Source organism: Macrobrachium rosenbergii, chromosome 12 (genome assembly GCF_040412425.1).
Source record: "Macrobrachium rosenbergii isolate ZJJX-2024 chromosome 12, ASM4041242v1, whole genome shotgun sequence".
Taxonomy (NCBI): domain Eukaryota; kingdom Metazoa; phylum Arthropoda; class Malacostraca; order Decapoda; family Palaemonidae; genus Macrobrachium; species Macrobrachium rosenbergii.
In genome coordinates this window covers 13,717,957-13,735,469 of record NC_089752.1, presented here as the reverse complement: position 1 = coordinate 13,735,469, position 17,513 = coordinate 13,717,957, and the positions used below count along the sequence as shown (strand labels likewise).

At 34.8% G+C, this 17,513-nt stretch overlaps 1 protein-coding gene across 1 annotated transcript in view; it reads right to left on the bottom strand.

Moving 5' to 3' along the window:
• Positions 1–17,513, bottom strand: part of ninaC (STKc_myosinIII_N_like and MYSc_Myo21 domain-containing protein ninaC) — a 93,762-nt gene that overhangs the window by 37,631 nt on the left and 38,618 nt on the right. Inside the window, exons 10-21 of the mRNA XM_067113540.1 lie at positions 12,812–12,910; positions 10,772–10,843; positions 9,274–9,387; positions 8,145–8,333; positions 7,598–7,797; positions 5,757–5,931; positions 5,052–5,181; positions 3,107–3,320; positions 2,150–2,291; positions 1,653–1,806; positions 1,350–1,487; positions 8–168 (exon numbers count right to left, since the gene is read on the bottom strand). Coding sequence (XP_066969641.1) covers positions 8–168; positions 1,350–1,487; positions 1,653–1,806; positions 2,150–2,291; positions 3,107–3,320; positions 5,052–5,181; positions 5,757–5,931; positions 7,598–7,797; positions 8,145–8,333; positions 9,274–9,387; positions 10,772–10,843; positions 12,812–12,910 — 1,788 coding nt within the window. The remainder of the gene's footprint in view (positions 1–7; positions 169–1,349; positions 1,488–1,652; positions 1,807–2,149; positions 2,292–3,106; positions 3,321–5,051; positions 5,182–5,756; positions 5,932–7,597; positions 7,798–8,144; positions 8,334–9,273; positions 9,388–10,771; positions 10,844–12,811; positions 12,911–17,513) is intronic.

The window sequence follows — 17,513 nt, the reverse complement described above, 5'->3', positions numbered from 1 at the left end:
TACTTACTCTGGACTCCTTCTTATCTGTCTTCTTTTGAGGGCCGGCAGCCTTCTTCTTAGCCTTCGGGTCCTCTCCCTCGACGGTGACGTTGCCCGTCTTCGTCAGTTTGTTGCAGAACATCGCCCTGATGTGGTCGTTTGCAGACTTCCTCATGGTCTGAATGAGTTCTGGGAAAGGGGGAAGTAACGCGTGGATTATTGGTACCCTTTTGGACCATGATTGATAACTCCTGTTCGGGTGTTTAACGGAAGTGATCTTGAGTTGACTGATACCAACGGTTTTTTAAAAATGTAAAATGCAAGTAGGATTGTAGAAATAAGTACCAGCATATAACTTGTTTGAAAATTAGACCTCCTGGTAAGTGTTTCTATGACAAGCGTAAATAACACATTCAATCCGTATTCTGCTTTATTTCAGATGAGGATTTTATTTATTTTAGAAAAAAAAAGACAGGACACAAGGGTAAAAAAAAAAAAAAAGCATTACTAAAAGGATGCATCAGAAAACTGAGTTAAAGGTATTCGCTTTCGTGAAGTGGGTGTTTAAGAATATAAAAATTTTCTTGATACTTCAATGCACAGTTTCTTGTTTACATGAAGTTTGGGGTAATTCAAAATTCCTGATCACTCAAAACAAACTGTGAAGGAAACTTGTAATATAGATGATGTCTTCTCATCGGTTATATCTATTGACTGATTCATTAGTATTTCTCGGTAGATAACTGATAATTTGGATGCCCTCTGCTGATAAAATAAAGGACTTCCGTCTTATGCTGTGCTAAACAGAATTCCTATAATTATCACAGAGCCTTTTAAATCATATAAATGACGTTTACAAGAGCCTCTTATCAATAAAACACTCAATACATTTCCGTTTTGGCAACGCCTCTGAATGTGAGGCCAAGTCCAAGAACTACTCAAAAATGACAACTAGCTGTGAGGGAGATCTCCATTCATGGTGTAATGCTGGATATTTAATTTTCATGAATTGTTACTGTCTTTACTCATCAAGCAAACACATTTTTATGGAATAAATAAAGGAATAATTCTCCTTTCATGACCTGTATCACTCTAAAATGGTGCTTGGTATTGTGGTTAGTGTCTTGACATCCTCCTCGGATGTCGGGAGTTCGCACCTCCCCCAGGGCGCTGAGAAATCACCGGCTGTATCTCGGTTAATTACTGCTGCAGTGTGGTGTCTGTGGCGGGGGGTTGGGGGAACCTGGCTGACGTTCCCCTGAGCTCCTTAAGGTGGTGGAGGACTGGAACCAAGTAACTTTATCTTTTAAATTCAACTTTAAAATGTAGTTGTAATAGGGAACGCAGTCTTTACTACACATAAAACCTACCTACAGAAATGTGGTCTCTGTTTTTGTTTATCGCACCGTGGAAGTCGTATTTCACACGACCCACGAAGTGAGCGATGGCGAAGGTGAATTCAGACACTTGCTGAATCTGCTTCTGATTCTGCCTCTGTTTGAGTTTACCTGAGTGCAAAAAGAAAACGAGTGTCGAGGACATGCATGCAGAAAACGGGTCATGCATCAGATATGACCAAATAGCTTGAAACAATTAACTCGTGTATGATTCTGATAGGGCTCTTTTGAAACACTGTATTATTCTTTTATTATTGTAAAATTAGAAAACCTTACATGCAAATGAGGTGTCATTTCCCATTTTTTCCCTGCTTTCATCCTCAAGGACGGCGAACAGGCCGCTGTTCTTTGCTAAGAAGAGTTCTAAGATGTGGCGGTTGTCGGGGAACGTAAAGTTCTTCACGGGAATTCCCTCTGCTGAATAGTCTTGCTGTTGAGAAATTAACGAGTTTACTTAGTTTAGTTAGAGGTTGCCGTGATGCAATACCATAAATGACAATCAAAAGAACGTTGAGTGTGATGTTTGTGATTATATGGAACTTTCCATTATTTTATGACACTGAATAGCCTACCACAAACACCTACTTAAAAATTATCATTATTCCTTGTTATGCTCACTTAAAAAATTAAAATAAGAACTACAGAAAAAATACCAAGAATGAATGACTGTACTTTAAGCAAGTAACATGACCCATTAACCATAAATCTACTTTTGAGGATCAAATAAATTTCCTTTTCCTCAATTACAAAAAGTAAACACCAGAATGACTCACCATTTCCCAGTTGAAAATATACTGATTGTAATAATACTGGACTTGCTCGTTAGCCACATTCACCAGAAGGTTTTCAAAGGAGTTATGGTCATTAGCCTCGAATCCAAACATGTCCAAAACGCCGATGGCGTAAGGATCACCACTGCGAGAGAGCGAGAGAAAAAAAAAGATGTTTTCCATGTTCATAAAGTTTGAAAGTCCCCACAACACGAAGCTAACCTAACATGACCTTAAGGAAACTATACCACGGTCTGATTTTACATTAATAGGTTGAAAGGGGGAAAGGGTTAAGAAAGAGACTAAAACAAATTTGGTAAAGTAATCCGAAGAGCAACGTCAAAGAAATCTCAACATAAGGAAAAATAGCTAATAACCAAGAACAAATGAATATTGAAAACAGGGTTGAACTGTTCACATATTGGGCAGAAAAACGTAACAAAGATCTAAATGAAATAAGAACTTCGAGAGTAACAGAAAAATGATATGGGGTGAACTAATTACAAATAAGGTTCGACTCGAGACGGTCAGAAAAAAAAATTTGCAAAGTCAATACCTACCTAAAGAGAGAACAATCATATACGATGGGAAGAAGGTTTACTAAAAGGGATGATTACAAAAGAACCGAAGGTAAGAATTCAAGAGGCAGGAGGACTGAAATACCAAATAAAAAAGGTAAAGACCACCGACTGAAATGGATAGAACTATATAAGAACATGAATATGATGGGTGTCAGATTTATACAAGAGCATTACGTTGATAATTTGTGATATATATATAAGATATATATATATATATATATATATATATATATATATATATATATATATATATATATATATATATATATATATATATATAGTATGTGTGTGTGCTATTTAAGACACTCACATACTACTGAAAACAATCATACTTTGAGTGGGTCCCAGGGGAATATTCAAGCCGACAGCTATAACTCACAAGACCAGTCTGGTGACAGAGAGCTTGCTGTTAATCGTGTTGACGACGAAGTCGACGAGACGAGAGTAGAGAGTCCTGGCCAGAGCGTCCTTGCTCATTTCGGCCTCGTATTCGGTCTTCTTGGCTTGCTCGACCTGCTTCCCGGGCTTGACTTCGCAGTAGTTACAGAGGGCCCAAGTCAGTTTCTTCTCCTCCACGTCCAAGAGACGGCATACTGGAAGAGTGAGTCGTGGATGAGAGGAGGGCATCAAACATAAAATTAAATAATGGGGGAGCTTTATTGCTTTCTGCAACAGAGAGCGTCGCCACTCTAGAAATCTGATGACCCCAACTTGAATGGGCCGTTATTAGATATAAATTAGAAAACTAGATATTAGAAACATATTCCACAGCATTTAGGTAAAAATTTACTAACATGTTTCCTTTTCTGTTTTTATGTACTTTTCCTGAATGAGTATGTAATGTTTATCATTCATCATATATTTTAATCAGAAAACGACAAAAATCTATAAAATATAAATTCATTTCATCCTCACGTACGATTAGTTACTCCAAAGATTTCATCAGAAGTGAAACTAAATATACTGAATTTCAGTTTATTAATTTTTACATTATTTTTATCTTCCCCTCTTCATTCATATTCACCATTCGTCTATCAGGTTCATGTCACTTATAAACACCCTCCATTCTCTGAGATGTTAAGTCCCAAAGTTCGTTTTACCAGTCCCTAAAAATCATTTCTATAGTTGAGATCTCCTGGCCCATAATCGCTTGGAAGTACAAAGCAGTCTAGTGTAGTCTTAGGAATGCTGTGTCTTTATTAAGGCAAAGAATGCCTTCAAGAATTATGTTAATCATTTAGAGAGAGGCAAAAAAATTCCAATACGTCCCCAAAGGTTCAATGAACAGCACCCGGTTTGAGAGCATTTAAAAGTCAGATGGAAACATAGGATCAAGGATATCAACCACTTGGCCTTACAGCCTACTCATAGACCGCCCATCTACGAAGGTCTCGCTTCCCAATAGATGAGTCGCCAAATAATTAATAATGCAAACCATTATGGAGCTTCTTTGTCTACAATGGTGAGACCACAACACTATCATCTAAAGCAGCTACCATCATTAGTTTAGCATGTCACCTTACAGATAAACTTCTTGCTAGGGTGTAAGGAAAAAAATGGATTCACTTGAGATGATAGTTAAGTCAAAGGAACGTCCGCAATTCAGTGATTTAAATACACATGTCAACAGTATATGATCGGTAGCTCACATCCCAGTAAACCCCTCTTTTTTTTTACATATTGAAATAACAAATTTTGAATAATATTTCAAGATGCTGCTCTCGCCATAATCTACAAGCATACTTCTTGTGGTCTTCTCAAAAGTGAATTTACTCAAAAATTCATACATGATTTAAGCTTAAATTGGCTATAGAAAAATATTTGTTAAAAGATTTATTTCAGTGTAGACTATCAACAGGAAACTTCAGGCAGGAGTCATTTCAGGTCTGTCCATCTTCAGTTGTAACTCTGACGCAATGAAATCCTTACTCTTCCTTTATGATACATCTTAGTTGTTTTTTGAACAAAGAATTCGGAGTGACGCCCCTACACCCTAGGCTAAGTCAAAATCTCAAAGGTTCGGTATTTTCGACAAAAATGTTTCCAAAGTCAGAGTTTAGCTTAGTTCAAAAGTTTGCTCTAACAGTGCATTCCTTGACAAAAACCAAATCAAATTCAAACTTCCATGTTTCACCCTAATCTCCCAGGAATTAAAAGTCTGTGATACCATTCTTTAATCATGGCAAGAGTCCACCTTTCCAATACAAGGTTCTAATCTATTGGCATGCATTTACCGCATATGGAGGATTCAGGAAATCAAACGATTATATAATTCCAATGAAATAAGTCAAAAGTGATTGTGACGTGTTGACGTGTTTTCTAACCTTCCTTCAACGGCTCCATGTCGACTATCGAAGCACTTTGATCACCGGTTATGCTGACGTTTCCTATGTTCAAAATAGCTGCTAAAACCACGTACACTGTGTGCAGTTCCCTCTCCGTGAAGCCGATTTCCTTAAGTAAAAAAAAAATAACCAAGATTATGAACTTGTAGCACCTCATAAATTTGAATGATATTCCATGATAATTGTCTATATATATATATATATATATATATATATATATATATATATATATATATATATATATATATATATATATATGTATATATATATATTATTTATAAATACAGACATACATACATGTAATACATGCACACATATATTATATTATATATATATAGAATATATATATATACATACATATATATATATATATATATATATATATATATATATATATATAATATATAATATATATGTATATATATATATATATATATATATATATAATATATAATATATATGTATATATATATATATATATATATATATATATGTATATATATATATATATATACATAAATACACACTATACCTATGAAGACAAATATATAAATGATAAAATTGAAAAATCCTACCAACAAATTGTAGAGTGATTTGAAGTTAAATAAAGCTGAAACAAATCACAGCACTCTCTTCATTAAAAATGATAGTGCTGGTAAAATCTTATAACTATCTCTCTCTCACCCTGAACGCCTCCTCCACTTTGTTGAACTTCTGGGCGTTGGTGACTTCATTATCGAAGGGATGCTTGGCCAAGTAATGGTACTTGCGGCCGAGCTTGAGTCCGTACCTCGCAAGCCGTGAACTCTGAGACAGTCCGTCGTACAGATAATAGAATATGTGAAAGTTGCCTTCGCCTCTGAAACATACAAAATGGCTTATGTTCTGCTGGGTGTCAAGTGGGTTATTATCGCGGTTCGATGACCTATCTTCGATATATATTAATTAAGGCTTACTTTTGAAAGGACGACTGACGATAAAAAGATACTTCCATTATATATTATATATATATATATATATATATATATATATATATATATATATATATTATATATATATATATATATATATATATATATACATATATATATTCTGCAATCATGGACAGATGAAGCCTCCCAAAGGGAACTACCGTGGAACTGTCCTACGACTAATGGTACCGAAAAATGATCTTTTATGTACTAAAGGGAAAAAAGTTTTGTTAACCAATAACAGTTCATGTACTCTGTTACCTAATTATTACTCCCAGCGTAAATTACATATCTGTCTTTCTCAAGGGAGGGGTAATTGAAAATAAATTGATTACTAACTACAGAGTACAATAATCCGAATACTCTACTGCAACTGATTACCGAAAAAAATGACATTATCGTCCATCACAACAAGAACGTCTTAATTTGTTTTCAGAGCCAACATGTAAGGTTAAGACCAGAGGAAGCTTGAAAACTACAGAATTCGATATTCAAAACCGGAAGATAATGATATACACATACTCAACCACACACAATCACAATACAAGAAGATATTGTATAGGCAGCTGCATTTTTTTTTATTTTATCTGATTCTGGTTAGCCTCACACATACATCTGGAATGACTGTATACGCAGCTGCATTTTTTTTTTTTTTTTTTTTGTATTTTACCTGATACTGATTAGCCTCACACATCCATCTGGAATCATTACGAGTGCATGTTACCGGAGTAGATAATGTTCTTCAGTAATAGAAAATTTGTTGACAAAAATTTTCTCAAAGGAATAACCGGTAAACCTAGGTTAGCCCCCAGCGTGTGAATGTACACTACCAGACAAGAAAAATGGCATCGGTTAGCTTAGCATACTTGCCTGGAAACAATATGAACCCAGTACAAAATGTCCTATTATAATAAAAACGTACGTTAATTGAAGAGAAACATCATTCATAAGAATAATCGGTTTGCCTAGGCTAGCCTAGCCTCTATGAGAATCGATATGAATGTATGCTACCAGACTATAAAAATGTTATTGTACCAATGGGTACAAACAGATTTTTATACAGTCTTCCATTTTCACCACATCACCATGGCATGTTTTATTAACAAACATTAACCTACAGATGTTATATAATATGCAATTCACTTTACTTTTTAAATAATACCAAAGGGGAATTATAACTGATAAGTGGCCGTCACCTGAGGTTCGAGTCCACCAGGTGACCACCACTTATCAATTATAATTCCCCGTCGGTATGATTTCCGGGGTAGAGTGAATTGGATCTTATATGACATTCGTAGCTTAATGTTTGTTAACAATCCTCCATATCAATAAGTGTTTTAAGTGTCTGCACGTGTTTAAACTTTAAGAATTAATGGAACTGTCAACAAGAAATGTGTTTTTGGTTCCGTGTAAGAAAAAAAAAATCACTGTAACGGAAACCCAGTAACAAAGCATGGCCAGACTGAATTATTCCGTTATTGCAGATGTTACTGTGTATATATGCATATATATGTATGTGTTGGTGTTCTTTGTGTCGACAGACATATAGCTGACCTGGCTCTCTCCGTGACGCGGAACTTATCCAGCATTAGGAGCCAGATGATGGCTCCCGAGACCTTGCCCGTCCTGGAGAAGGTGACGTCGAAGTAGCGAACGTGGCGGGTGGCGTCCGAGTTCAGCTGCGTCACGGCGTTTCCAAAGGCATCCAGGATCACTGATACTTTCTTTATTTTGTCAATCAAGCCGGGATTACTCTGCAAAAGAATAAATTAATATGAAGCTGACAGAATGATTGATGTTTCGTTGGGTGGGTTAAAATGCTCGAGTTTCGAAAAAGCAGGATTTTCAGCTTGGCATCACTTTTACGCTAAAATAAAGTAAACTGTATAAGGGATAATAACACCATCCCCATATGTACACCATCATGAAAACCTTCACAACTGGTTATATATGTATGTAAAGCACATTTCAATTTTGAAATCAAAGAGTCCGTCAGTCTCAAAAGGCCAACATCACTGCCTGATGTGATACAACTATACAACTCAGTACTGCCTTGTAAACTTAAAATAAAAGCAAACATTGAAACGGGTCCAACACCTACCGAACCAATATAACACAGCTGATTAACAACTTGATGGAAATTGAACGTCTTCCCGGACCCGGATTCACCGCTGAGGATGATGGTCTGGTGTTCCTTGTGATGCATCATGTCCTGGTGAGCTCGATCGGCGATGGCAAAAATGTGGGGATCGTTCTGGTTGCGAGCCTTCGACTTGTACTTCACCTGCACCTGTATACATGAGAGAAAACGGAGGCATCGTGTCAGCAATTCTTCCCGTTTTTCAAGTCCTTCCCAAACAGAAAATGGAAGTTTCGGGAAAAAAAAAAAGTTGCCTGATGTTTCTACTTCAAAATTTTGCTTACATAGAAAGTAGGGGTATTTATTTTTCCCCCAATTCCAGATTCTCTTTATTAAAATAAAAAGGGTATTAGCATTTTTTCGTTTTCACTCTTTTAAATGAAATGAATACTGCCGTTGGCAAGCTTGCAAATCTCCGGGAGCCTTAATCGTTAAAAAGAACCCTTACCTCAGACCATAGTGAAAAAAAAAATGCCGTGCCTTTTTCATTTGTTTGAGATTGCAGACCTGTTGAAAACAGAGATTCATAAAGAAAACCACCCCTGGAATATCAAAATGCAACACTTATCCATGGCCATCGACATTAACACAAACCCACCAGCATGGGAACGATTCAACTTTTCATTTGTTGTTCGGTCATCATGAGAGGGAATACTTATAGATTTATACAGTATTTCTTTTATGAGAATCTATTGCAAGAGTGACATTCTTAAAACTTTGTTTTTCCTATTTTATTATAGTGAATGATTTTAGGAAATAGAGCAATGTTTACTCTACTTTATTACCATAGTTGTCGCGCCTAGAATTTTGATAAAATATTTATGACCTTTCAATGTAATGAATTATTTTAACAAACTCCGTATTCATTCGGCGTTGGTGACCATAGTTCCTGGCACGCCAAAGAGCCGTTAATAAAGTATTTAGCTTCCTATTTTCGTACAATGAAAATTTACCAGATAATGTTTACGGCACAGAACACCACAGTTAGTTACTGTAATGTCACTTTAAATAATTCAGTTAACAAATTAACCACAGATAATTATTGGAATGCTACTTTATGTAATTCAATTAACCAGTCTGCCATACTTACATCGGCGTCATACTTGCACTTCTCGCTGAACGGATTAACCGCCAACAGGACGTCAGCCAGCCAAGTGTATATGTGGCCATCTTGGTAACGGCTGTAGAGGCTTTCCAGAACCACCTGTCGGTCGAAAATGAGTTTGGGTGGTTAGTTTCTACCTTTAGCTGCGAGGCTTATCAAGGTTACAAGCATGAAACATGTAATAGAACAGAACAGAACGTAGAATTTAGGCCAAAGGCCGAGTGCTGGGACCCATGAGGTTATTCAGCTCTGAAAAGGAAATTGACAGTAAAAAGGTTTGAAAGGTGTAACTTGAAGAAAACTTCGCAGTTGCACTGTGAAACAATTTTGTTAGGAGAGGCTGGAAAGTAAGATGGAAGAAAGAGAATATGAACGGGAATGTGAACATGATTCCTTGTATTACTTATATTATTCTCCTCGTAATTTTCTTATTGCCATGATAACATGCAACACTATTACCACTGATATTATTGTTGTTATCGTCTCATTATTTTTATCAGCCTTGCATTAATACAATCATCATCATTATTACTTACACTGTCGGATCATAAGACTTTTGACTAAATGAAAATGACTTGAACAAATTTTCTGTCCAATTAGACAAACTCCTAAATTTCCACTTTCTTGTCAAGAGGAATGCTCTCATTGTAGATCACAACTTCATTTAGTAACTAATTAATTAAATTATTTATTTTATATTGTGGGCTGCTCAAGAGAGCAGGAGCCCGTGCAGGCATATGGCTAGTTTAATATAACGATTTAATTTCCCTGCAGGCATATGGCTAGTTTAATATAACGATTTAATTTCCCGCTTATTTTTTACTGGTTTGATTTTACAACGGCAGAATGAAAGCAAACTGCAAATCTCTTGGGCTAAATGATTTCACAAGATTCAACAATCTGTAATTGGAGAGCAGCAGCGTATAACGCATGAAAAATGAGGTCGTTTTCAGCTGAGAATAATCTACCTAACACTCCATAGTACTAAATTTCAATCAGTACTTTAGCATGCTCCCTGAAAGATATATTTACCATAGGAAACCAGGCATTTCGCGAACCGCCTGAAATTTCAGGCAGATAGCGAAATGCACTTAGGGACATTACGATCCCCCCAAGGGCTAGTAATAACACGGCGAAACAGTGACTCGCCTACACTGTTTCGCCATGTTTAGTACTAGCCCCTGGAGTGTAAACGTATTTCGCCGTGTTCAGTACTAGCCCCTGGGGGATCAAACGTCCCTAAGTGCATTTCGCTATCTGTCTAAAATTTCAGGTAGTTCGTGAAATGCTTGGTTTCGCTATCTGCCTATATAACATATATATACTTCCGTGAAGTATATATTTATTACAGGAAGAATAAAGTGGAAACAAAAACGACCCGTCACTGTTCTACTTGAAACAATATGCAGAGCCTTCGATCTTCACGCTTCCAGTTGGCAAAGGAACTGACATTCGCGAGTAGTGAAGGGAGGAGTATATTTACCTCGTCATTGAAGAACTCCAGGGCGGCTAAATCATCCACAACCATTTTCTTGGCGGCTGCATGTCTGTCAGTCTGAAAAGGTCACAGTAAAACGCTTTAATGATATCGAACTGGTTGTACTGCAACCAATTTTCTGAAACCTAGTGAAACCAATAAAAATATATGTATTTAATTATCTTAAACAATGTGTTGTAAGAACACTGTTAAATTAACACAGTGAGGAAATAAATAAAATAATTTTGATTTTCAAGATGTAACCACCTTGTTAAAACCGGAATACTAATTGTGTAAAATGCAATCAATACTTTGAGCTCCTTAAACAGCATGTGTTGTGAACAGTGACTTAAAACTGGCATAAGAAAGGTATATGAAATGGTAATTATTCTGAACTTCTTAACCATGTACAGTACTGCAATCTGTTAATATTTCATTAGTAAAGGTAAAAATAATTATTATTTTGAATATAAATAATACTGATCAGTAAGGAAACTAAACAAAATAAAGGACAGCAGTAAGACCTAAGGCCACAAGAAGAAGTAACGTTTATACGCTTATCTGGGTTTGAAATCCAGGCTATTTAAAATTTCCTCTAAGTGAAACGATAAATGGTATCTGTTCCGTCTCCATCATAGTAACAGATTATACTGAGGAAAAATGTAATCCCAATCGCTTTTCTTGGAGAGAGAGAGAGAGAGAGAGAGAGAAGCTCAAATATTATTGAATCCTTTTCAGTCATCGTCATACTGAAACTTTAATTAAAGATTTTACCATTCGACAACGTACCTGAAAAATAAATGCTCTTTCAAAATACAACAAACCAGAAACCTTTATAGTAATAGCAGTAATGTTCACCAGGACTAATACTTAGCGAGCCAAGCAACATACGGAATTATTTTAAAATTATTGTAATACCCTTAAAGAAACAGATTCTACCCATTGTCATCAGTTGTATTCAAACAGTGACATGAACATAAACTTAATCAGAGCTATTCCTGACCTGCTCATCAAATAATATAGAAACGTAAATACGTATTTCAATCATTTAGTCACCGCTCAAAAAAAATTATAAGATCACGTGACTTTAACTACTGTGGCTTCCTTGGGAAGGCATTCCTTCTTCCTTAAACAAATGAGACAGAAGAAGAAGAAGAGGCTTTGGCATGAGGAATCCACTTAAAGAAAGGAAGCCAAAGCAAGGCCTCATGATGATGCCATACAAACTTGAATTAAATCTGAAAAAAAAACTCAGGAACTTGTCTCAATAGCTATGTTGAAGTTTCAATATAACTTTCCGTTATTCACCTCATTACAGGTAATTAAAACTTCGCTCGTTTCTTAAAATAACAATTAATAACCGTTCAATTTAACTTTACAATTTTCTTGGCGTTAGAGGATTAACAACTGTTCACTTTCACTTTTCAAAAAATTGAAAGGCATGAAAGAGTTAACAACCATTGAATTCAACTTTAAATTTTTCATGGAATTAAAGGATTAACAACAGTTAAATTCAACTTTAAATTTTCAATTTAACTTTTAAATTTTTCATGGCATTAAAGGGTTAACAACCATTCAATTCAACTTTAAATTTTTCATGGCATTAAAGGCTTCACAATCGTTCATTTCAACTACTAAAAAATTATTGGCATTAAAGGGTTAATAACTGTTCAATTTAACTTTAAAATTTTCTTGGCATTAATGGTTAACAACTGTTCAATTTAGCTTTAAAATTACTTGGCATTAAAAGTTTAACAACCGTTTAATTTAACTTTAATTTTTTCTTGGCATTAAAGGGTTAACAACGGTTCAGTTTAACTTTAAACTTTTCATGGCATTAAAGGTTAACAACCGTTCAAATCAACTTTAAATTTTTCTTGGCATTAAAGGGTTAACAACGGTCCGATCTAAATTTTAAGTTTTTCATGCCATTAAAGGAAACCAACTTTATAGCTTCCATGGCATTAGAGGGTTAACAACCGTTCATGGCTTTTTAACTGGGACAACAATTAGATTTACTGAAATATAATGAAGACTAATACTCACCTTGAGGTATCCCTGTCGAGCTATAGCCGTCATTGGTCGCTCTGGCTTGTTATTTAGTGCCATTAAACGTTTCTTCTCATCTATCAGCTTTTTCTTTACCTGAAATGGCAAATGGAACACTTAAACATACTTCTAATTTTGTAATTCACATATCACTACAATTTTTAGCGAATGCCTGTATTTTATTATGAATGTGATATCAATAAAACCTAACGATATTCTTACAACTTGGAATATTTTCATATTCTTCAGTATCAGCTTTGTTTCAATAATTTAATACGGACTTAATCTAAGACAGCTTTGGTTCAGTGCCTGAAATGTTTCCTCGCAAAACGAAAAATTTAAACACGTTTGATAATTATTTCACTCTCCTAAATATCGATGAAATAATTTGTCAAGATTTCATTTTTAGGACAATTCCTTGATTCCTCTAATAATAACATTTTATTCAGACAAATATTGGCATTTTGAGCCATTTTCCAACATAAAAAATGTGGCTACTTAAACTAAACATATCTTTTAATGAGACAGGAACAATACCAGCAATAAATTCTTCGAATTTCCAAACCCAATACCCTTACCTAACCCACATCCGATGGACACAAGAAAAAGGAGGTTGGAAGATTTTAAATTAAGATTCAGGGGAAAAACGAAAGCAGGAAGAAAATTCCATAGCTTGTCGATGGGAAAGAATGGACATCATAAAAAAAAGCAAATAAATCCTATGACATATTTCGTCATTCTTGACAATCATGATTTTGTTTTAGGAAAATTTGGTTATTTCTGAATAACTTTGACGTGAGCTAATAACTATGGTTACACTGTGAAAATTTCCTGAATTACAGTTTCAGTTTTAAATAATGTTATTTTAATGTCTACAAACGTCCTGTCAATCATACAAGCCTTTTAAGGTTTCTGATGAAGATTAATCAACAATGACTTAAATGGAAAATATCTATGGTTTGAATATACAAAAGATAAGGGAGGTAATACTTTTGTTGCAGATGAACCGAGAATTATCTATCAGTTTTCAAATATGCAGGCAAATAAGCTTTCCATAGGATTCAAAATATACTTCAAGATACTTGTTTAAATATTCTTTATCATAGTAGACATATCATGGCTCAAGTTTCCTATGTATCTGAGGATAAGCCACTAAATCTTTGACTGGCCTCTTTTCCAAATAAATTAAACGACTTGCCATAATTTATTGTTGACAACAATCATTTTTCGAAACATTTTAAGTTACCCTGTTATTCACATTTAAATGTTCAACTTTCAGACAATGGTCCCCCAATTACCGAATCAATTTCTAATTTAAAAAAAATTATTTTGCCATAATATTCACCATATTCTTTCCAGAAATCTGGAAAAAATTTTTCAAAATATGACACTAAATCTTTCACAATGAGAAGTCAAAATGGCTGACAGCGTCCTCGACCATCGAAGGCATTTTTAGACATTTTTTATTATTATAATTCCTTGGTTTAAGAAGTACTGGACAATACTGGATTCATTCTAAATTTTTAAATAAAAAAATACTGTAAAAAACACTATGAAATCTAACCTAAAGTAACATAATGGCAAGTTATATGTTATAGATTATTTTTAAAGGGTGTGGTACACATAAAATAATACATTTATGAAGGGTGGGGGAGGACAGAATATTAAAACAGAAAAATAAACATCATTTCTGACTTCGTTGGCATGGGACAAGAGTGATCAGCTTATTTATATAAAAAAGGAAAAGTCTGATCACTACGAGAAGTTGCCGGGCTATAAAGATAGAAAAGAGATGAACTGACAAGTGCGCATCTCCCTTCAAGTTGATTAAATTAAGTTAGAAGAGGGTTGGGAGCCCATACCCCCCCACCTGAGAATAATTGTCAGGAGAGTAGTTTCATTGAAGGTACGTTATCTCTATGAATGCCAAGGGAAGAAGAGTCCTTATCACGGACTGTCTGGAAGCATCAACAGTTTCCGTCGGTGCTGGGAAGGTTGGTGTCAGGGTTCAAACCACCACCTTCATCATTCTCATCTGTGTCACTTGTTTCTCGTGGATAAAAATGGTCGAGTAAACTTTGCAGTTGTTATGGATTAATTACAAAAAATAGGGGAGGTCATCTTCAAAGAAATTCTGATGTAGAGACTAAAAGAGAATGATTCGTTGACAGGAAATCGGTAAAATAAAAAGTGCTTTCAGTATGATTGTAAAACAAAACTAGCTACGCAATACCCACACTGAGGTCTAGACCTTGACACACACAGAGCAGTTTAATTTTTCTCAGTCAGGAGGCCTACCCCGGAAACGTAAGATTCCTAAAGTTGTTATTAGATTAGTTTTGTTCCTTAGGTGATAGTAACACGGAAGAATTAATGAAATTCCATAACTCTAGTTGACTATGTTTCCAGTAAATGCGAGTCTGAGCAAGAACACTTAGAGCATTAACTTTTATGTACTGGCTAAAGTCTGCACTAAGAAAACACAATAAGATTCGATTTCTAAATATTACCATAAGGGGTTCTGGCCTGTACTCAGTATCTGCAGAATTTTTACAATTCACTTTTTTATATTCAGCTCTGCTATTTCTTGTTTCCCACGTGAAATTATATTCTGTATTTGGAGAGATTATATTATCAAATTTCAAATATGCCAGAGGAAGTAAATTCCATTCTTATATACAGTATAGTTCATTTTCTCCTAGTCACTACGAACTTCACAGGCATCACATTAGCTTATTATATTCAAGGTAGTTCGCCAACGAAACCACTTTCGCCTTCATCAGTTTGTACCGACGGAAGATACTCTCTTCAGTTTATATTCACCTCCTTCTCGTATTTTTCTCTCTCTGTGTTTTTCAGAATTTCAAAAAACTTTCTCCAGAAAAATTCAAAATTTTTTTTCCAATTTACGCATCACCACATTCATAAAAGTGACAAGCAACCGAGGAAACACATCATTATCATCTTCACATCATTAACTTAACTCTTAATCCCGACCATCTTTATCACTTTGCTTATCACCTGCCTCATACCCATTTACCAAATCTCTCTCTCTCTCTCTCTCTCTCTCTCTAGGTGATAGAGTAAAAACTTTGGCTTATATATATAAATTAGATAGATGGGTAGGTAAATATACAGTTATATATATACACACACACACATATATATATATATATAGATAGATAGATAGATATAATAGATGGATAGATAGATATATATAATAGATAGACAGATAGATAGATACATATCTAGATAGAGATGTATAATCAGATAGATAAACAGACAAACTGAAAGATAAATAGATAGATAGATAGATAGATATATAGATGGATATATTAGACAGACAGTTAGATAGATAGATAGATACGACAGACAGATGTATAAAGATATAAGATATATATAGAGATATATATAAATAAATGCTGTCGATAGATAGATATAGAAATATAAAATATAAAATAAAAAAATATATATATATATATATGTACATATATCAAAGGTATATATATAATATGTACTAATATATATATATATATATATATAGATATATATATATATATATATATATATATATATATATATATATATATATATATATGATTTTTTTAAGGAAGAAAAACATGAAAAGTCAGTATCAAAGAAATCAGCGCCACAAAGGCGATCACCTACAACAAAAGTTGTGAAAGAGAAAGACTGCCCAAAACACACACACACACACACACGCACACACAGAAAGGCAGCCACGGAAATTAATATAACAGATGTAAATGAATAGATAAATTTGTTATGAGAAAGAGGGGGCGATTAGACCTGAAGCATAGTGCCCTTGCCTAGCCCAGGCCTGAAGAAAACAGAAAAATTATTTTAGGAAGATAAGGGTCGTCACCATGAAGAAAGCAGTGCACCCGTTTCTTTGAAAGCAGAGCCCCATAGGGGGATAGTGCCGTCAGTGTACCTCGTGCGGTGCACTGTAGGCATTATTTAAGATTCTTTGCAGTGTCGCTTAGGCCCTTAGCTGCAACCTCTTTCATTCCTCTTACTGTAACTCCGTTCATATTCTGTTTCTTCCATCTTACTTTCCACCCTCTCCTGCTAATAAAACCTATGCTCCATTTACACCCACAGTAATTCATATTCACTGAATCAGTAATTTATCAAGAAAAAGTCATAACTTAAATATTAAATGAATAAAAGTACTGTAGTATTTCAATGTACGAGCTGGATCATTGCGACTTACCTTTGCGAGTGATTCACATTCACTTTATTTTTATTATAGAAATTATTATAAAAATAGGTTTAATTCTGTTTAATCATGCTTAATTTTCCGGGAAAAAACCTTGAAAATTCACCTAGCCAGTCACGAATTTACTGGAGAGGATTTTGGGTTCAGCATAAGAGAGGTCACTTGCAATATTTACCTTTGACCAACATAAGGTGAAAGGCAGTTTCAAGTATGACCCTCATATATTACACCAAAATAACACAATTTGGAAAAGCTTTGTCCCAGTGGTAATAAAATCCTGAGGATTTTCTGTTTTACCTGATTTACCAAAATCAAGATGCATGACCTATTTGGAGAATCTGCGAAATGCGTATCGAGGTCATAACACGACAAACTTAAGATATATCGAAGGAACAATATTAAACGTTAATTTCAAATAAAAAAAAAAAACTTCCTTGTTAAGCCGAAAGAAACATT